The 23,350-nt window shown below is 37.7% G+C and overlaps 1 protein-coding gene across 4 annotated transcripts in view; it reads left to right on the plus strand.

The window, feature by feature from the left end:
* The window catches only part of LOC117435689 (rab effector MyRIP-like), a 193,114-nt gene extending 170,120 nt beyond the window's left edge, over positions 1–22,994 (plus strand). For all 4 annotated transcript variants that reach the window (XM_059014731.1, XM_034059042.3, XM_059014732.1 and 1 more), the window contains 6 exons: positions 902–1,090; positions 2,907–3,068; positions 4,745–4,846; positions 4,930–4,987; positions 16,251–16,358; positions 17,133–22,994. In XM_059014731.1, the coding sequence (XP_058870714.1) occupies positions 902–1,090; positions 2,907–3,068; positions 4,745–4,846; positions 4,930–4,987; positions 16,251–16,330 (591 nt within the window). In that variant the 3' untranslated portion in view covers positions 16,331–16,358; positions 17,133–22,994. The remainder of the gene's footprint in view (positions 1–901; positions 1,091–2,906; positions 3,069–4,744; positions 4,847–4,929; positions 4,988–16,250; positions 16,359–17,132) is intronic.
* The last annotated feature ends 356 nt before the right edge of the window (positions 22,995–23,350 follow it).

Below are 23,350 nucleotides of genomic sequence, written 5' to 3' on the forward strand. Positions count from 1 at the left end.
ACAGTCCACCCACAATGATCACTCAGTGCACCAGTGGAGTTGAGCTTTCCATTTCTTGATTTGGTGATAAGAAATGACAGTTTTAAATATCACTGCACTAGTCTTTTTGACACAACTCTGTAGACGTATTATGCTTTTTGTGGTTACTATTTTCTTCCCCTCTGTACTTCAGAGAAACAGAACTATTTTATTTTTATACTTTCCTGAGAGTGCTTTTTAGTGTGAATAAGTAACTATGGAATTGTCTTGTTTTTACCAGACCTGATCCAAACAAGTATGGCTAACCAACATGTGTCGCTGTGCTGTATGTGTAGTTGTGTCAGATTTGTATAATTCATTAGATTTAATTGATTCATTTTATTATACATCATTTTTAAGATGGTTAATTATATTTTCCTGAAGGACGTAAGTGTTTGTCAACGTTTTACATTTTCCACATGCTATGAAATCATTTTATAAACATTAATTTAAGGTCCAATTGTTCACTGAATATATTTGCAAACCATAAGCTGTCATGGTCTTTCCTCATTTCCAAAGAATAGGACTGATCCGTTACTTGCAGCTCACTAGATCAGAAATAAAATTGCCATTTCACATCTGAGACAAATTTTCTTTGACTGGTGCCACTAAGGTGCAATCTCCCAATCCTAATATGTGTCAATGCAATAAAATGAGCTTCTGCTTGAACCGATGTAATTCCACACCTCAGCATTGATTCTGTGCAATACATTCAAATTTGGCATTTTTGACTAGTAAGCGTCATCCCAAGGTTGCTTAAAATTCAGAGATTATATCATTTTTCTTCTTCACTTTTTACAAAATACTGTTTTTAATAACATACCAAATCAAAATCATGTATGTTTGTTTACAAGCTGTTTTTTTGTGTGTTTACTTGAAACAGAAGTATTCTGCTGTTTCTCTCTGCAACATCACAATGGAGGTCCTCAAAGTGATCAATGCCACAGAGGAGTTGATTGAGGAAGCTACAGGGGACAGTGACTGTATGTCAAAACTGCAGGACAAGGGGAGACTCTGTGAGGGAACAGACACTGGAAAACTTCAAGAACACCTTGCCAAACTGGAGGAAAACGTAAGTCTACTTTTGTATAAAGACCTTAGGCCCTCTTTTAACCACTTCAACACCATGACGTAAGCACGTACGTCAAATGAAAACCCACTAACAGCACCATGCCGTACCTGCGTACGTCAAGTTTCCCATTCTATTCTATGATCGGTTTCTCAGTCTAGCGTTTCAGGTTTCATTCTCTAAGGCAGTGCAAGTACTGTGGAATGCGCAATGAAAGTCGGGGGAGGGTCAGGTGACATTTGTATCCAATTGCGTGTCATGTAGCGATTCCAGTCTAGCTGTGGGCGTTTAGAAGACTGAGATGTATTGTGGGAAGCCCTTCAAATTTTACAAGTGTATATATATATATATATATATATATATATATATATATATATATATATATAGTGTTTAAAATTATTATTATTGGTTTTATTATTAGTTTTACTTGTTTAGTTGTAGTTTATATAGTTTTTAGCGAAAGCTAAACATGGCAACGTACGTGGAGAGCGACAACGGGAGTGATGAAGATTTCAAAGTTGGTCCAGAGGATTTCGATACCAGCGACAGTGTTGCTGACTTATCACTCAACGATGATGATGAAGAGGATGTGGAGCCAAGAACAGCAGGGGACTGGGTGTTTATTACTGATCCCTACCATAATGCCAGTCCTCCATCATTTAATTTTGCACCTGTTTACACAGACGTGCACCCCGCCGTGGAACCTGAGAGTTTGCGTTCTCCATTGGAGTGCTTTTTGGCTTTTGTTCCCGAAAAGCTAATCACTTCCCTTTGTGACTGTACAAACAAAAGAAAATGCAGCTACTTTACAGGTAAACCAGCTGCAAACGGGAAGGTGTTTGGTTTGAAATGGCAGTGCTGTGACGAAATACTATCAAAACACAGGCAATGCGGCAGCCAGATCCATCACAATGCCTGCGCAAAGTAGCTATGTACACGCATTTGTGACTATCCCTCCAACACAAGGGAAGCAGAGACTGCAAAGAGAATGAAAACAAAAGAAAAGACACAAGAAAAATGTGCAGCGGCACAGAGCAAGTCGATAATGGCACATGTTTTGATGTTTGATTTTGATTTGATAATTACTGTTTACTGATTATTATCGTTATTAGCAGCGTTTTTGTTTTCAGTGTTCTCTATACTGAATATGGGTATGTAGAACACAGCAGCATAAAGGGTTAATGAAAAACACAGTTTAGGTCATTTATTTGTGTTTTATTCATCATATGTTAACATTTTATAACAATTACAGGTTTGAAAACCATTATTATTATTATTATTATTATTATTATTATTATTATTATTATTATTATTATTATTATTATTATTATTATTATCAAAATCTGGTACCTGTGAAGGGGTTTCATTTTTACATTTGGAGTTGAAGTGGGACATGTTCTGAGAGGAATAATGCAGTTTTAATAATGTTAAATTAGAAATTACAATTTAATTGCAGGAATGAGTTGTTCAATTATTTTAAATTGTTATTTTAAATTATGTTTGAGTGGTTCCATGTCTATCTGGTTAACCCATGCTGCCCAGTTGGTTCACAGAAGATATACTGCATGCCCTCGGTGTGTTCTGGGTTCATCAGTTTCACATAGGGAGTGGGCAAATCTCCATAGACACAGTCATTTTACAGTATGTGACGAGTTCTGTGTTCTTTGGGGGAGGAATTTAGATGTTGCTATTCTTGTGCATTATTTTCATAGTTTGCATTTATTTTTTAAAATGGATTTAAAATCATGGTGTCATCTGCTTTGTGGAAGGTACAGGTTCCATGGCAGAAGGTTATTCTATAATGTCTCAATTCCTTTAGGTCTATCTGACCGCTAGCACTGTTTATGGCCTTGAAGGACAACTGGGTGACCTGGAAGACTGTGCACGCAGCATTAACAGCATAACCACTGAGAATCAACTAGCTCATTTGGAGGATCAAGTAGCATCAGCAGCAGCACAAGTTCACCGAGCAGAGATCCAGGTACAGGTTTTAAGGAAAGCAACTCACTGTGTTCCTCTGCTTGGGAATACAAAATCAAGTGGTTTCTTATTTACATATTTTAGTGTTTCAACATCCTGTCAATAGGTCAGCACCACGGCCCAGGTGTTACTGGCAGGGAGAGACTCAGGCACAGAATTGCTTGGGTTTTAGCGCTATTGTGGACTTTTAATAAACAAAACACAAAGAAAAAGGCACAGTGGCCAAAACCAACAGTTTAAACAAAACCTAACAAAACTGTCCAGGCTGAGCAGAGATTTCACTGAACGTTGCAGAGACAAAATAAAAATACTTCACTCACTCACTCACTCACTCACTCACTCACTCACTCACTCACTCACTCACTCACTCACTCACTCACTCACTCACTCACTCACTCACTCACTCACTCACTCACTCACTCACTCACTCACTCTTCATGACTTATCTCCATACTCCTCTACTCTAACAAGGAGAAGCTGAGCCTTATATAGCATGTGGCTGAGGGGTTGATTGATCATTAATCATTCAATAAACACCCCCCAGCCACACGCTTACATTGAGTTAGCAGGGATGGGTTTTAACCCCACCCCTGCCAAACTTAAATACAAAACCCACATTTCTTTTAACCCACAACCAATACATATTTATTTACAGAGCAGGCCTCAACCCTGCCACACATCCCTAAAGAACTTTCACTCAATCCATACCAACTAAACAGCTAAACTAGCTCCTTAGAAGGATATGCAAACACAGGAATGTTAGCACCTTGATGTTAGCAGGAACTGTGACAATCACAGCCTGTCAAAAACTTCCAGTGTGTTTCTGTTGGTTTTCTAAGAAGTTAGTATTGTCAAGGACATGCAAAGATAGCTTCAGTTACAAGCACACAGGTTTTGTATCCAAGCACAGATTTCAAACCAGACATACGTATTCATGGGTTATCAAACTAGACATACACAGCGAGTCTTGGCTGTGACAAGAGTTGGTATTTAGATACTCAGAACACAGACTTAAGCAGGCTTCTCTGGAAGCATCATAAGAGCAATGGGATGATTCTCAGGAGTCAATATTCACTCTTGCCAAGTAGCATTACAGTTTTTGGTAACTATTATACATAATCGCCCAGTTTTAAGGCCCCTTTTGTCTCTTTTCTCCCTCCGTCTCACTAAAAACTCCTACATGTTCCATTATATTATGCTGTGCTTCCACCTGCACCTTGCATCCAGTCAGTAAAACTCAATCTTGTTTCATTCCAGTGCCAAACTGGAGCTGTCACCTAGTTCAATTCACAGTCCATACTGTAACCCGATGTCACACAAATGTCCAAGATTGCCAGATAGTTTAAAATAAAATTGGTTATTTTTATTTTTGTTCTTCTCTTGGGTCCTCCTCATTCATAGATTATTAGAAAAGAGTATTCCTTTATAAGAGCAAGTTGGAGAGACTGATTACCGATTTGATCTCAGTCTGCTGAAGTTGGAGAATAAACGTGACTGATTTCAAACCAATTCCAACTGATGTCATATTGAAACATTGCTTTAGGTAAAAGGTGGTAATTGATTCACAGAAGCATTCAAATTACTGTACTGTATTTTAGGATTTGGAGTACAACCGATTATGATTTTGATTATTACTTTTTCAAGCTTCACATTCTTTTTGTCCATTATTTCTTTCAGATATCAGATATTGAGATTAGTATTTCAGCCCTTAAAAATGCAGGTTTGAATGTAACCCCATGTATGCAATTGGCAGCACAAAAGGAACAAACACCACGCCAGGTAATAAATTCAAGTCACATAATTTGAAAATACCGTAACATTTTAGTTGAACAAATGTAAATTAATAGAATTTTCATTCACAGCCACAAACCATAGATACTTCGCGTCAACAGAGAAGAAAACTTCCAGCCCCACCAAAAGGTGTGTACATCTGTGTGATGGGGTGCAGCCTATTTTGTGGTGGTTCTGTGTTTTTTGTATTGTTTAGAGTGTATGTGAGTGAGTTTGGGGTGTGGTTCAGTGAGTATGTGTGGAATGTGTGGAATGTGCCTGGGCTAATGAGGTGCGAATTGCTCAATTAGCCCAGGCACCTGTATAAAAGGGAGTGGTTGGGTATGTTAGTGGGTGAGTGTTTGTAACAGAGAGAAGACGTGTGTTAGAGAGAGAGTGAGTGGGGTTTTTTTGGGTTTGTTTAAAGCCTGTTTTGTGTTTGTCTTTTTGGTTGGCCATCGTGCCTTTTTATTTGTGTTTTGTTAATTAAAATATTTTGGTTTCACTGCACTTTCTGTCTCTGAGTCTTCCCTCTGCCGCTATCCTGCCACAATCTGTTATTACAGCAAGCTACTTTATATACTAAGTAAAATACATAGTTGCCTGTTGAAACAGCAGTTTTAAACAACATCCACAATATTTTACTTTGTATCATACATTTCATTTTAAGTTATCAAAGCTCAAAAATATTATTTTTAAGCATTTCACTCCAAATTGGTATTATTTTTCCAGGAGAAATAAACACTAAAATAAAATAAAATAAAAATGACAACTAACAAGCATGTGTTTAGTTCCTTAAATTTCTCAATGGTTACAAAATGGCTGTGTCTTTCAGGTTTCACTGGCCATTTTTCCACTCAGCTTAGAAAGTCGTCACTCTCTCACCACAGTCATTATTTATGTGACGTAGCACACACATACCACACGTTATAGGAAGTGCGCGTCTAAAACATTGTACGACTTTAAAAGGTGGGTAAATCGCCTTCTTACATTAAAAATCTGTACAGTTGACCAAAAACTCCCGTTTATGAAATAACCTTATGCAATTTTCTACTAAACGTAAAGGCCGTACCAGGCAATCCTTTATTATCTGAGAGTGGCTGGAAGTAGCCATGGCAAGGTTCTTTGACCAAATAGGATAAAAGCATACAGTACGAGGGGTTCAGTATTTTTTTATGTGTCACCATTTAAATTATTGCCATTTGACTCATAAAATGATGTGCGTTATACAGACGTGCTCAAATTTGTTGGTACCCTTACAGCTCATTGAAATAATGCTTCATTCCTCCTGAAAAGTGATGAAATTAAAAGCTATTTTATCATGTATTCTTGCATGCCTTTGGTATGTCATAGAATAAAGCAAAGAAGCTGTGAAAAGAGATGAATTATTGCTTATTCTACAAAGATATTCTAAAATGGCCTGGACACATTTGTTGGTACCCCTTAGAAAAGATAATAAATAATTGGATTATAGTGATATTTCAAACTAATTAGTTTCTTTAATTAGTATTACACATGTCTCCAATCTTGTAATCAGTCATTCAGCCTATTTAAATGGAGAAAAGTAGTCACTGTGCTGTTTGGTATCATTGTGTGCACCACACTGAACATGGACCAGAGAAAGCAAAGGAGAGAGTTGTCTGAGGAGATCAGAAAGAAAATAATAGACAAGCATGGTAAAGGTAAAGGCTACAAGACCATCTCCAAGCAGTTTGATGTTCCTGTGACAACAGTTGCAAATATTATTAAGAAGTTTAAGGTCCATGGAACTGTAGCCAACCTCCCTGGGCGCGGCCGCAAGAGGAAAATCGACTCCAGATTGAACAGAAGGATAGTGCGAATGGTAGAAAAAGAACCAAGGATAACTGCCAAAGAGATACAAGCTGAACTCCAAGGTGAAGGTACGTCAGTTTCTGATCGCACCATCCGTCGCTTTTTGAGCGAAAGTGGGCTCCATGGAAGACGACCCAGGAGGACTCCACTTTTGAAAGAAAAACATAAAAAAGCCAGACTGGAATTTGCTGAAATGCATATTGACAAGCCACAATCCTTCTGGGAGAATGTCCTTTGAACAGATGAGTCAAAACTGGAGCTTTTTGGCAAGTCACATCAGCTCTATGTTCACAGACGAAAAAATGAAGCTTTCAAAGAAAAAAACACCATACCTACAGTGAAACATGGAGGAGGCTCGGTTGTTCTGGGGCTGCTTTGCTGCGCCTGGCACAGGGTGCCTTGAATCTGTGCAGGGCACAATGAAATCTCAAGACTATCAAGGCATTCTGGAGCAAAACGTACTGCCCAGTGTCAGAAAGCTCTGTCTCAGTCGCAGGTCACGGGTCCTCCAACAGGATAATGACCCAAAACACACAGCTAAAAGCACCCAAGAATGGATAAGAACAAAACATTGGACTATTCTGAAGTGGCCTTCTATGAGTCCTGATCTGAATCCTATCGAACATCTATGGAAAGAGCTGAAACTTGCAGTCTGGAGAAGGCACCCATCAAACCTGAGACAGCTGGAGCAGTTTGCTCAGGAAGAGTGGGCCAAACTACCTGTTAACAGGTGCAGAAGTCTCATTGAGAGCTACAGAAAATGTTTGATTGCAGTGATTGCCTCTAAAGGTTGTGCAACAAAATATTAGGTTAGCGGTCCCATCATTTTTGTCCATGCCATTTTCATTTGTTTTATTATTTACAATATTATGTTGAATAAAAAATCAAAAGCAAAGTCTGATTTCTATTAAATATGGAATAAACAATGCTGGATGCCAATTACTTTTGTCAGTTTCAAGTTATTTCAGGGAAAATTGTGCATTCTTCGTTTTTTGTGGAGGGGTACCAACAAATTTGAGCACGTCTGTAGGTTAGTTGTTTTATAAGCAAGATTATAAAAAAAATACTGAAGCTACTACAAATAAAAAAAATGTAGCCCTTTATATATATATATATATATATATATATATATATATATATATATATATATATATATATATACTTTCTGCTACACGTCTGTCCTAAAATATGCAAGTATGTTTGTGTGGTTAAGCGTTTAACAGCGCTCTAATGGCGCTACAAACTGTAAAAGACAACGAAACCTGTTATATAGTAGTACAGTAGTATTATTATTAAAAGAATATTATGTAGTGGGAAATGTGGGGGACTAGGGTGGCCTATTGAAGATTTACGAGCAGTATTTGCAAAATGTACTGTACTAAACATTTTGTATATATAATTCTTATATTATTAACCTAAAATGCTGGTATCATAGACTATAAAGATAAGAATTGCTGAAGCTACGGTTCTGTAGGAAAACTTGTATATATTATAGATGTACATGTACAATAGGTTTATAATAAATATATACAGTCAAAAAATGTTTAATGTACAAAGTGCTTTCTTATGGAATGTTTTTTGTTTGTTTGTTTTTTTTTTTTTTATTTGTGTAATGCTATCTCGGATTGTGTTTTTTTTTCCCATGTTTTTTTTTTTTTTTTTTTGGTGGCCAAATGAGGCAGGCTGCACTTGCAGTTCTTCAACACAACATAAAAAGTTAGTGGAAACCCAGTTCAAGAAAGCTGTAGCTGTATACCCCCCCTATTTTAACATTCATTAGATTATTTGCAATTGGAACGAGAATTTCTCAGGCTAAAAGAAACTACATGGAAAACACATAACCCAAAAGTACTACCAAAATAGAGTGAAAAAAAGTTGAGACTCGGCACGAAATAGCAATTGTTAATCTTTTTAAGTTTCTCTACTTTCTCTCTCCCGTTCTCCACTCTCGAACACACAACCCCGTGTGAGTGAAACGTGCACCTATATATACACGTCGTACTGGGATTCAATTACTAATTAATTATTCACTTGAATCCCAGCACATGAACTAATTTGTGCATTCCCTGCACAGGGGCGGGGCACAGACCTTGCATAGAAAAATAATTTAGCTAAATTTGGGTTTTATATTAATTACTGAAGCAGGAAAGACAGATGGCAAGGAGAATGCTTTGAAGTGCACCATATGGTAATTGAAAGGGGACCCTGTGTTTTCCCAGAGATAACATTTTGGGGCTAAAATCTTCCAAGACTTACAATCTCCTTCCTTTCCTTAACTTGATGACATTATGGTCCAGTGAGTAAAACATCAAATAGGCTTTGATGTTACATTTAAGGTAATAAAAAGAAAAGTGGTTCCCACGTGATCAAAAATATTATTGGTTGGTAGGAAGCTTGTAAAACTTGCATTGATGTTTAATGGTCTTTTCTGATAAAAGGAATGATGTCATAAGGGAAGCCTATATTAATCAAAACATTGTATTGTCCTGTGTACTCTAAGGAAATTTGTGCTTAAGGAAAATAGAGTACCCAGTTGCTCTACTGTATTTTGGGACACCCTTCAACCTGTGCTTGGGGAGGGTAGTCCTTAACACCATTACTATGTTAATTAAAAATATCTTTGCTGAAGCTGCAACTAATCACAATTGGAATCACAATCATTTTCTACTCATGGATGCACAGAGAAAAAAAAGAACATTAACAAACGTTTAAATATTTTAATTCTACAATACAGACTCTTCTTTTCGCTCTCCTGTGCAGCTCTTCTGCTGGTTCTGTGACACATCTACGGGCATCTACCGTCTATTAGAGCCTGCTAGAACTGGAAGCTGATGATGATGATGGCTCTACCGTGTGATAGTTTACCTTGAATTTCGTTAGGCTCTGGAAGCATAACTCCCGTCGCGGTCAACTATCACACGGTACAGCCATTATCGCTGGGCACTATCACTTAATTATATTTAAATGACAGGAACGCAGTACTTTTTCCACACGCTTTTTTCCATGCACCAAGTTGCCTGCCACTGGTCAGTGAATACAGCAGGTCTACAAAACACATTACTGCTGTTTGGTGAATGAGGCCCTTAATATCATCTCACAAACCTGCTTATTGTCATGTTTTGTGGGCTTTGTGAAGATAGCAACAGTTGCTGGCAACAATAAGCAACCTCCGGTAGGGGCAGGAGTTTCAAAAATAAGCAGACATAAAATCCACAGCTACTACCATCTGTTTGCTTGTAACACCACCAGTTTTTTTTCTAACTTTTCACAGTAAAGTTTAATTGTTGACTCACAAACGTTGAAGGAACTGGTAATGCAATTTTCCTCTATGGTTTTACTGTCTTTTACTCGATTATCGTATCGACATTTATCAACGATAATCGAATTGATGTTTTATTTTTTAAAATATACAAACGTTAGTTATTTTTTAAAAAGATCTAATAACTAAAAACACTATTGTGCATAATAGTTAAACAAAAAGGCATGACTTGCATTCAAATTAGAACACTTCCGATTATAAAAAAAGAAATAAAAAGGATTTACATTTAACAACTGACGAACATGCGGGCGTCCACATCAGATTAACATTGTAATAATAATAATAAAAATACTATATTTTAACAATTTTAATGTCTGAGCTATGGTTGTTCAATACTGTTTACATTTTATGTCCAAAAGCAAAGCATTTGAATTAATCTCACAAACCCTGACAAATGTAATTATCGTACTAAATTCAGCTTCTTTTTATATAATATTGCCATATAATCCAAACAAAACATGCTTTGAAACAAAAGGTAATTGGTAGATTTAATAGATTAAAAAAAAAAAAAAAGTGTTGCCGTAATTTTTAAATAAAAGAAACGTGAATACTTGGCTTACTTCTGATTTGTCTTATCCAACTTGTAATGTAGGCTTGAAGTGTGTATCCTAGCAACTCGCTAATCTACCGTACTAGCACTAGAAGCAGTGCACTCACACTCAAGGTTTTATTGGAAAACATAGAGGCTTACACACACAGCAATTCAGCTATGGGAGAAACACATTCACATGCCAGGCGGGTGACCAAGCGCGCCGAGTAAGCGGGCTGAAACAAGCCTGCTGATTCAACTCAACAGTGGGACACAGCAGAGCTGGGTCCCGGTGGATATCACACTGCTACTACTTTTTTTTTATATACTGCAAGGCAGTAAATAAAAAACACATACACACACAATAGCAAAGTTGTGAGGGTAATACAACAGACACCATGGCAACACGGGTGAACTGGAATTTTTAAGCACACCGAGAGGGTGGGCTGAGGCAATCCAGCAGAGTCAACTCCACAGCAGAGCGTGTAAGACCTAGCCCCGTGGAGGAGAGCACGGCTGGAAGAGTCACTCAACAGTGGGGATACGGCAAGGCCTAGCCCCGTGGAGGAACTGTGTACTCTCAGGAAGAAATAGACAACCACTCGCAGGTCACTGCACAGGCAGTCGCTCACACACGACAGACAGATAACAAAGAGCAGCCTACCACTCAGGGGGGGAGGACGTGATATACTATCCAGGACGTTGTGGTGATTGAAGTTCTGCGTTGGTGATTACCTCATAATCGAAAGGAATAGAAAAAGAACACGCACAATAAAAATAACTGAACCACCAAAAACAATATTTACCCACAAGATGCTTTTAAAACAAGACAAATTTGGCTGGAAAACTGCCAATCTGGCAGCACTGACTAGGGGAGTAGCCTATAAAAGTCGCATGCGAAACGCATGCATTACCTATTAAATGTTGCCTCCAGCTCAATGAACAAATGAAACTGGAATTTGTATCATTTTTGTTTAAGGTACTTTTGGATTTAGGACTGAACACACACACACACACATACACATTTCATACGGAAAGAAAAAATATGATTTACGTTTGAGGAACTGTACAGGGAGATGTTGATTCTTTCATTGAAATTTGTTAGCCCATGAGATGGGGGAATAACAGTAGTAAAAAACAAAAACTTGTCAGTTTTCTCAGGGAACAAAAAGATACAATGTCAAAAATATATAGCTGAAAGGGCTGTGTTTTAAAATAAATAGGCTTCCATTTAGATGTACTGTAGTTGGTTTTGTTGGTACAGTACTATATTTCAACAAGTTGTGTTGTAATTCAGAACTATATGATTCTGAAAATATCACTTACCAATAGAGACAACATGTAGACTGTAATACATTACATACTTTGAAATCCGGTACGTAGTGTAGCACTATGTAAAATTTCCCATTAACGTCACAACAGCAAAATGAAAGCAAAATGTTACCCATGCACAGAACTGCCTACAACGTAAAAGGCAATGCAATTTAGCAAAAGACTTACAAATAACACCACCACCATGTGGCGGAGTGTCCCGGGTAAGTGCATGAATTTGTTACATATATATATATACCTGCATATATATGTACTTAGTTTGTACACATTTTATCCCATTTATATACCGTACATCTTATTTACTTAAAATGTTGTATTTGATGCCACCTGATTTTAGTTTGCCCCATCTGTGAATCTCTTCCCACATTGCCTTGCACCACGCACATAAACAGCTTGCGGATGTCAGTGGAGCTCCAATACATTTTTTTCCATCCTTAATTGTCAGTATCTTTAATCAACTGTAACAGAAACTGTAATAACCTCAATAATGTACTAGTTATTGCCTAAGAGAAAAAGCAAGCGTACACTTACTGTAATTAATTGTTGCTTTTTTATTTTCCATTACTGGATAACACTTTGTGGGGTGCTCACGCTTGCCTGGACCAGAACGAATCTGAAAAGGACATGGCTCCCCATGACCCCTTCTATTGCAGATGTTCCAGGGATCATGTTACAATAACTAAACTGGAATAAAATGTAACTAAAACCCAGGGGACTAAACTATCAATATTCCACATCCTTCCACCTCAGATTAAAACAGGTCTTGTTTTTATCTTACATTTGCTTTCAGCACTGACTTAGCTAGGAACAACTAAACTAACAGTCCAGTTTCTGTGGAGCTCTATGCACTCTTTGTGAATGGCGCAACTGTGGTGCCGGGGCTAATGTTGGTTCTGGCCCTGGATCTACTGCCGGCTCTGGATCTATTGGAACCCCCTCTGTTGAAACCTCCAACTGCACTGCTTCAGGGCTGTAGTCATCTTCCAAAGGCACTTGGACATCCTCTGGTGTCTCATATTGTGGAACTGTCACTGCCTGGCACTTCCTTAGGTGGTCTTGATGATGGCGAATCACTCTCCCATCTGTCAGTTCCACTTGGAATGACACTGGACCACTTTCTCCAGTATGGTTCCTTGTGTCCACTTATCCTCCACTTCACACATTCGTACATAAACAGTATCTCCTTCAATAAGCGAACTTTGTCATATTGATCATGCTGAAACTTCTGCTTAGCTTGCACAGGTCTCACTCTCTCAGCAAATCAAAACACGATCGTGGTAACTACAGACCAATATGCCTGACTTCTATTATATGTAAACTTATGGAAACTATAATAAGATCCAAAATGGAAAATTACCTATATGGTAACAATATCCTGGGAGACAGCTAGCATGGTTTTAGGAAAGGGAGAAAGAGAGAATTGTGAGGGTCTGGAACCAACTCCCCAGTAATGTTGTTGAAGCTGACACCCTGGGATCCTTCAAGAAGCTGCTTGATGAGATTCTGGGATCAATAAGCTACTAACAACCAAACGAGTTCTTATGTTCTTATGTATGTCCCATCAGTAATTCTGCCGGCGATTAACCAGTTATGGTTTGAGGTGTGATTCTGTAATGGAACAGAAACCTGGCCAACTTGGTTTCAATTGTGCCAGTCCTCATTTTATTTAACCCCTCCTTTACCATCTGCACAGCTCTTTCAGCTAGCCCATTGGATGCAGGGTGGTAAGGTGATGTTCTGACATGCTTACTGCTATTTTTCTTGCAAAACTGCTAGAACTATTCGCTAGTAAATGCTGTTCCATTATCTGTCACTAGCATCTTGGGCAGCCCATGCATTGCAAAGGTGATCCTCAGTTGATTTATGGTAGCTTGAGAAGCAGCAGAAGACATGACATGAACATCTATCCACTTGGAGTGGGTATCAATGAGGATCAAGGACATCTTCCCCATAAATGGACCTGCATAATCCACATGCAGACGGGCCCAGGGTCTGTCAGGCCATTCCCACGGGTGTAGCGTTGCCGGTGGCGGTGTATGGCGTGTAATCTGGCAAATGGTGCATTCTCTCACCTTTTTCTCCAATGCTTGGACCTTGCAAGGCCACCACACCATACTTTTGGCTTGGCTCTTCATGCGAGAGATGCCGGATGTGCTTCATGAAGTACAGCAATGACTTTCTCCTGGCTTTGCGGAGGTACAGTGACTCTGTTTCCCAAAGTAAACTGTCTTGGATACTTAACTCCGCCTTCCTTTGAAAGTATGGCCTCAGATCTTCCATCTCGGCTTCTGCTGGCCATCCACTTCTCACGTATGTCAGGACTCGCGACAATATAGGGTCCCTTCTGGTTCCTGACTGTATTTTCCCTAGGTTGACAGGGAAAGTGGAGAGGTTTTCCGGGTAACAAAACCATGTCCCCTGGTGTTGGCACATGTATGGGTGTGTCCTTCAGTGATAAACGACTCAGTCCATCAGCATTACTGTGTGTCTCTCCTCTCTTGTAGCGTATCTCATACTCATAACCTGCAAGCAACAACGCCCACTGTTGTAATTCTCCGTGAAGCCATCGGTGGAATCAACTTACTCTCGCTGAAAAGGCTCATCAAGGACTTATGGTCCGAGCAAATAGGGAAGTGGTGTCCATACAGGTACTGATAGAACTTTTTCACCCAAACACAATGGCGAGGGCTTCTTTATCAAGCTTAGAATTGTTTTTTTCAGCTGGAGCCAATGTGCGGGACACAAAACTTATTGGTCTTTCGCTTCCATCAGGCAGGGTGTGCGATAACAGTGCTCCCACTCCATAGGGTGATGCCTCGCATGCCAGGAGCAATGGTTTCTTGGAGTCAAATGTACTAACAATTGTGACGTTAGCAAAAGCTTCTTTGCTGACTGGAAGGTTTTCTCCTGCTGCGGTTTCCAAAACCATGGCACCTTCTTCTGTAGTAAATGATGCAATGGTGTCAACAGTGTAGATAAATTTGGCAGAAAACAATGGCAATAGTTTACCATTCCTAAAAATGACTTTAATTCTGTAGTATTCTTGGGCGTCGGAGCTTCCGCTATTGAAAACACAATGTTCACAATGTTCAGACAACCATCTCAATTCGGCTACATAAGCTGCCACAGATTCCCCGACTGCCGAAATCTATTGTGAAATTTAAAAGTCTGCACAATCTTTGACGGATTTCTCTAGGGTTTTTATGCTGTTTAACAATTAAACACAGTTCAGCAAAACTCTTATCAGTAGGTTTCAATGGCGATACTAAATTCCTGATGAGACTGCGCGTTTTTGGACCGCAAACATGGAGCGCTGTTTACCTCCATCAGCAATATAATTTGCTGCAAAGTACAGTCAGTACTCTCATCAAACTCTTCAATGCTTCCAAAAGTCGCCATTGTCGTCCCAAGTGTAGCCTGCTTCTGGGTTTTTTGGTTTGTTTTTTCTACTCCTGTTGCTCCTCATCGCAAATGTAATAACCTCAGTAATTTACTAGTTATTGACTAAGAGAGACGGCACGCGTACGCTTACTGTAATTAACTGTTGCTTTTTTTTTATTTTCCTTTACTGGATAACACTTTGGGGGGTGCTCACGCTAGCCTGGACCGGAACTAGAATCTGAACGGGACGTGGCTCCCCATGACCCATGACTCCTTCAGCTATTGGAGCTGTTCCAGGGATCATGTTACAATATATCGACTGGAATAAAATGTAACTAAAACCCAGGGGACTAAACTATCAATATTACACAGAAATGTTCCTAAGGTTATCAAGGAACGCACTAACCTTAGCTAATTCTACTGTACTAAATAGTAATCCTCAAAACAAATATTGAGGAAACTGTCATGACTGAAGAGCTTTACATTTGAATCCTATCACTTAATAGCTCTAGCACTTAATAGCTCCAGCAGATCAAAATGTAAGAGTTTCTAAAGAAGTGATAACCACTTGCTTATCAGCACTAGTACTGGCCCCTTTTTTGTTCGATACTCTTTTTGTTATTTTGCTCTTTTTTATGATGATACAAGTATAAAGCAAATAATAAACAAAATCATAATATAAGTTATAAAGTGGTTATATATTTTTTTTAAAACAGTAAAAATAAATATATAGGGCATAACCAAGATGAAGTGCAGCTATTTGGCTACAAATAGCTTAATACATTAGCAGTAACTTCTAGAGGGCTAAAGGTCAGGATTTTATAAGAAAAGTGTGAAGCATGGACCCAAACCTTTCTTGACTAGAACATTCAGCTTTTGTGAAAGGACTTCCTCCTGTTTAACAGAAACTATGGCGCCAATAAGTTAACTTTAGCAGTGTGTATACTGACAGTGTGTTCTGTGTGAACAAGCTACTGTTCCTTTTGTATTACTTTTGCAATCTTTGTTTCTTTTTTCAGGAGACAAGATCAGTCCTGCCCTAACAGTAACTGGAAGGACCTTCAGCAGAAACTCCTTCAGAACAAAGAGCTTTAAATGAAAGGAAAAATAGTGCCAAAGACCATACAGTAAGCTTTAATTTGTTTTTGTAGAAATGTTGTGGAATAATCTATCATTACATGAGTCAAAAGCATCACATCCTTAATGCGTTAATTGATTCCTTGTATGGTTTTCGTAATCTTTATTAAGAGAAAATACACCTTAATTACTATGTACTTACATATGTATTACTGTTGTAGTAACATGCAAGTGCTACATAGTACTGTATATAATTATCTACATGTTAGGATGCTATTAATAGGGATGTTACTAGTGTAAAATTTCCATACAGTATCTGTGACCGTGTCTACAATGGAACATGTACCCAGACAAGCGTTTCCAAAACATCCCACAGAAAATGTCATTATGTGCATGTTACTTTGCATAGAGTTGCACTTTTTTTTTTTCAAAGCAATGTCATATGGTCAGTGGCGTAACTACGGGGATGGTTTTAGGGGTTTTAACCCACCAACTACATGGGACAATAAAAAATATCTGCCATGTACACGGATCCATCACCAGCACCCATCCCCTCCCCCGTGAAACGGAATCTTGACAATCATTCATCAGCAAACCCCCCCCCCCCCCCCCCCTGCCAATCCCCTCCACCCCCCGGGAACAGAATCCATGCTAAGCCAGTTTTATTAACCATCATCAAAAAATCTCCATCAACCCCCAAAACAAAATCCTTGCTACGCCATTTGGTTATGCTTTTCTCCCAAGCAATATAGTTAGGTTGCGCTTCAAATAATGTTATGCTGTTATTGATTTCTTATCCCTACCTTTCTATGTTTTTTTTCTAGACACAGAAGTCAGATGTGCGCTCAGATTTAATGTACTAAGACCACACTCCTACACTGCGAAGAACATACTGCCTACAGCTGTACACAACAGTGCCTTTATTCAGCAACCATGAAAAGGCTTTAATAGGAAATGGGCTTGCAATAGTCCTAATCTGGTCATACTAATGGAGCTCCACTTTGATACCTCCCTGTGTTCATCCTAAATATTGTGGCTTTTTGATGGAAATTTGCTGCCTTAAGTTAAAGAGACTTGCTGGATCAAAGATGGGGTGCTTTGGCCATTAATTAAACATGTTATGGGAAGCACATTTCCTTTTATTTGTATGCAAGGGTGGTGTTCATGTTCTAGTCATATTTTTTTTAAAATAAATATTATGTGTAAATAACAAAATTTAAAACTTTTAATAATTTTGATTTCTAAATATGTCTGTAATGTAAAATAAAGTAAAACATCACCATGTGAGACTGAAGTTTGCTATCAGTAATGGTTGTTTATGCAATACAATTTTGTAATTATTTTTTTTTTGTTAAATTGTTTTAAAAAAAATAACGTCATTAAGTTGTTTGGTAATCATTACCACTAACAGGTGCTGATAGTGGCTGGGAAATATTTCATTTTATGCAACCAGTCCTTATAAAGAGAACAGGCACTATTCACAAAGCTTTGATACATCAGTTATTAAAGCTACCGATGAATAAAACGCTTTTATATTCATGAAACTCATATGGATTGTTGGTGAAAAACTGTGTTAAATGTTATATCAGTATCAAACTATTTATAGAATCAAAACAAGTAAACAAAATCCTTGAATAATCCTTATGTGATTTTAAAGTGCTTTTTTGTTGTTCTGTCAGCCAATTAAAACCTCTTGTAATAATGTGTTTGACAAATGGGGTGTTTAAATAATGCTGTACATGGCAGGAATCTGTTAAAATCTACTGGCTGGTGGCGGAGGAGCGGTTTATATGGTATCCTAGAGAGGGGTCACGGCAAGTACCTATAAAGGAGTAAATGTGAGGTAGGGCCAAGGTGATTGTTTTCCATCACAAAACCCCTGGAGCAAAATCTGTGTTATGGTTTACAGTATTATTCTGACCATTCTTCAGACAATAATGTCCTTAGTATAACCTGGAATGGCTTTAACTTATGTGCAGTTGGCAGTTGTATTCCATCTCTGTAACTGCTTTCATAGGTAAAACAAAAATACTGTACTGTGTATTGGGTAGAAGTAAAAGAACCACTTATTCCACTTGCCAATATAACATGTTTGCCCTCTGCTCATGGGTTATGGTCATTTGAATGCCAGAGGTGTAGTATAACTGAAAGGAATTGAAAACCAAAGCTATTGATGGCTTCAAAGCAGATACAATGATGGGCTTTTTACACACTGGCCCCATAGTTTGTGGTACACAGTTTGGCATACATATAATATGTAGTCTCGCTAAGCAAAATTTGTCATCTGCACTAAAATTTATGTCAGTTTAGGCTGTTTTATCAATTAAATATTGTTCTGTATAGGTATTGTAAATGAAAAGTGTGTCAAATACTGTATGTCACATGGAAAACAAATCTGTGAATTAGTTGCAAACAAAGAAGATATTTCCCTCTTCATTGTATGGGGTTCTTTAGTTTGTCATTAATGTTTTGAAATATTTTATTTTGTACTTCAGTGACAAAATGAGTTCTAGATAACAACAATTATACTGTATAACTTGCTTAATATTTTAGCACTGAACAATTATGATGATGAAGAAAAGAGTATATACTTGATCATTTTGTGTTGAAAATCATATCAGCCGAAGGGAAATATGTCAAGCCCTTAAGTTTCAACATACATTATTGATAGTATTGAACTGTACAGGCATGTTTTTAAGCAACTTATAATGCCAGTATTTTTTGTATTGAAGTTCTCCTTTCTATATACAGTATTGTTTTGTTGTTAAATATGTTTCCATAATGTATATATCCACCAGTGATATATATAGTACTGTGCAAAAGTTTTAGGCAGGTGTGAAAAAATGCTGTAAAGTAAGAATGCTTTCAAAAATAGACATGTTAATAGATTATATTTATCAATTAACTAAATGCAAAGTGAATGAACAGAAGAAAAATCAAAATCAAATCCAAATCCTTTGCCTTCAAAACAGCATCAATTCTTCTAGGTACACTTGCACAAAGTCAGGGATTTTGTAGGCATATAGTCAGGTGTATGATTAAACAATTATACCAAACAGGTGCTAATGATCATCAATTCAATATGTAGGTTGAAACACAATCATTAACTGAAACAGAAACAGCTGTGTAGGAGGAATAAAACTGGGTGAGGAACAGCCAAACTCAGAAAAATGGCAGCAGGTGCTCTGGACTGATGAGTCAAAATTTGAAATATTTGGCTGTAGCAGAAGGCAGTTTGTTTGCCGAAGGGCTGGAGAGCGGTACACGAATGAGTGTCTGCAGGCGACAGTGAAGCATGGTGGAGGTTCCTTGCAAGTTTGGGGCTCCATTTCTGCAAATGGAGTTGGGGATTTGGTCAGAATTAATGGTCTCCTCAATGCTGAGAAGTACAGGCAGATACTTATCCATCATGCAATACCATCAGGGAGGCATCTGATTGGCCCCAAATTTATTCTGCAGCATGACAACGACCCCAAACATACAGCGAAAGTCATTAAGAACTATCTTCAGCGTAAAGAAGAACAAGGAGTCCTGGAAGTGATGGTATGGCCCCCACAGAGCCCTGATCTCAACATCATTGAGTCTGTCTGGGATTACATGAAGAGAGAGAAGCAACTGAGGCTGCCTAAATCCACAGAAGAACTGTGGTTAGTTCTCCAAGATGTTTGGGCCAACCTACCTGCCGAGTTCCTTCAAAAACTGTGTGCAAGTGTACCTAGAAGAATTGATGCTGTTTTGAAGGCAAAGGGTGGTCACACCAAATATTGATTTGATGTAGATTTTTCTTCTGTTCACTCACTTTGCATTATATATAATATATATGTAGTCCCTGTAATAACTATCTTACCTCAGACATTACTTAATAATTATTTTAAAAAATCAAAATAATAATAATTCTGGTGAATTCTGTTTGAGTCAGTTGCAAAAAAGAAAAGAATAATAATATATGCCATTAAAGGATTTTGTGTAGGGTTATGCTGGTTTTTCTGAGGTAAGTACAATTTACACATTTATTTAAAAAACACCCAAGAACATTTCTGGACTAAATTAATTAGTGTAAATTTTGTACATATACAAAACCTTTCAAATACTTGCCATAACAGGTCAACCCTCCAACCTGCAAGAAGTTCAAATTGTTCTGGGTGGATACATGACTGTTGTCTCATTCAGAAAGTTGCTGATAAGAGTCTCAAGTCTCAACCATCTAAAAAAAAAAAAAAACTGTTCCGTATTTTGTGTAGTCATAGACAAGCTCTTGTCTACCACATTTTAGTTTTTTGACAATTGAGATTTAGACTGACTTGATGAGATGCAGCTTTTATACACAGTAAAACCTTTAAAAATCACTTTTAAAGGGACTCGTATTAATTTAACTGTTAATTATTATACTTTTTTTTAAATTTGGTACTACAGTTATTACAATGTACTATGCATGTACTAAGAAATAAATAATAATAATAATAATGTACAGCTATGGCCAAAAGTTCTTCATCACACTCTATAATAATCTAATTTTGCTTCATAAAGTTGAATGAAATCTGCTGATAATGTTACTTTAACATTGAATTACATACCACTGTAGTTTTCTATATCGTTTTTTGTTGTTTATGTATATAGTTGTCTTTATGTATATAGTTTTCCATATACATAAAGAACAACTGACAAACAAATGCAAAATGTGACATTTCAAAGTCTGAAATACTGTACTACTATTATGGCTTCCAGTAGCCTGTTACAATATAATTTTGTAGTTTATTTGATTATATGTTAAATAAAAGATCTAAATTCTGTTCATATAGTTTTTTTTTTATTATTTTTTTTATTATGTCTCAAACCTAACATTCTAAGTGAGGCAAAACTTTTGGCCATAGCTGTACAGTGCAGTGTTCTAATTGAATATTAAAGGGCTTTAAATAAATTGCAGTGTTCTCTATCCCCTGTATTGTGCAACTATATTACTTACTTACAAACTGCAACTTAACATGTAAAAAATGTTGTTAAAAGCATTATGTGTAGTTTGAAGCGATGGAAATCAGTTGCAAGGCAGTGTCCAAATAACCAAAGTGAGATCAGGAGATTGACTCCTGTTGTATTCTGTCAGGGGCAAAAAAAAATTACAATTGTATTTGTAGTTAAATACTTAAATATAGTCCAACTTTTTTGGGGACATTATCAAATTCATTGTAGTGTGTAGTCTTGATTTTATGAAAGCTATCCCTTTTATTTTGGGTATAGTACAGTATGTCGTCTTGATTATTTTTTATTTATTTTTTTTCTTAGCAAACACCCTTATCCAGGGCGACTTACAGTCGTAAACAAAAATACATTTCAAGAATCACATGGTGGACCATAGGAGGATAGTAGGAGCTATTCAATTGAAATTCCAAAAGCCAAATTCCACTACAATCTATAGTATCTTGTATATACCCCACTGAAAACCCTGTGTAGTTTCTTTAAAAACAAGATACAAATATGATCTATTACATTGTCTTCATATTTTCTGTCTTTTTAATTCTACCAGTTGTTGGAAACAGTTGAAGTCTTTTATTTTTTTTAAATTAAATTTAGTAATCACCAATTAATTTTACCCCGTTTTCTCCTAATTTGAAATGTCCAATTGTATTTAGGCTCAGCTCACCGCTACCCACCTGCACTGACTCGGGAGCAGCAAAGACGAACACACACTGTCCTCTGAAGCATGTGCTGTCAGCCGACTGCTTCTTTTCGCTATGCAGGCCCGCCATGCGGCCAACCCAGAGCTAGTGTCAGAGGACAACGCAGCTCTGGGCAGCTTATAGGCAAGCCCGCAGGTGCCCGGCCAGTCTACAGGGGTCAATGGTGCGTGGTGAGCCGAGGACATCCTGGTCGACCCAAGCCCTCCCCCTCCCCCGGTGGTGCTCAGCCAATCGTGCACCGCCCCCTGGGAACTCCCGTCCACAGTCGGCAGTGGAATAGCCTGGACTTGAACCGGCGAGTTCAGGCTATAGGGTGCATCCTGCACTCCACGTGGTGCGCCTTTATCAGATACGCCACTCGGGAGCCCCCAGGAAACAGCTGAAGTCTTATGTGAATACATTGATGGTGTGTTGTTCAGCAAAAAATTATTTGTTTTAAAATCAGTTTTTACACAACGAAACCTGCATTGAAGATAGCCTTTCTGAAACTTTTTGATATCAAGGCAACTTTAAGCAGCAAGACCAAGATGTTTTTGCATTGAATGCTTCCATTATGTTTTTAGACACTCATGTTTTTTGTTTATGTTTCAGATCAGACAGGGATATATAGAAGTCCTTACCAGAAACACAGCAAGGGACTAACATATGTAATTACAATTATTTTGCTTTTGTTTATTTTTTTATAGTAAACAATATCTGAAAATAATTTGAATTTTACAAAAATCCTTTCTTTGTAATTGTTAGGTATCATGTAAATGTACATTTATTCCATCAAATGATAATTATTTCTAGTGCAATGTATCAAAAATGAACATTTGTGTCAATATACTGGGTTCTGAATGATTGCAGTAAAGTATACTATGCACATCTTGCTCTACACGTATCTATTAATTAGCTAAACCTGTTGATTGTTTAAGTTCATTATGTGTGAAAATTTATTTATAAACTCAAAGAATATACTGCAATCAGAAATGTCCACATTCAATGTCATGTGCTTCAGTTTGAATACAGTGTAATATTGTGACTGAATAAAGATTATTGAATAATTTTTAGAGAGATGTGATTGAATGATCAATGCAGTAAATAAATACATAAAGATCACCATTTGAGCAGGCCCTAATATTCACAACCTCCCCTTATCGCTGCTTGAAATAGTCCATAGTAACTTTCTTGCTTCTTCATTGGTGTGAATCCAAAAATACACCTCAACACACTTGTCAACTTTATACCCTTGGAGGCAATGGCATAACTTTGGGGTGGGGGGGTTGGGGCAGCAGTTTCTGTAGCTGGGGCATGCATGAAGATTATTCTATCTGAAATAATAAAATATTACAAACAAGTATAACAAAACATTGCATCCCTATGTC

The sequence above is a fragment of the Acipenser ruthenus genome, chromosome 3 (genome assembly GCF_902713425.1).
Source record: "Acipenser ruthenus chromosome 3, fAciRut3.2 maternal haplotype, whole genome shotgun sequence".
Lineage (NCBI taxonomy): Eukaryota > Metazoa > Chordata > Actinopteri > Acipenseriformes > Acipenseridae > Acipenser > Acipenser ruthenus.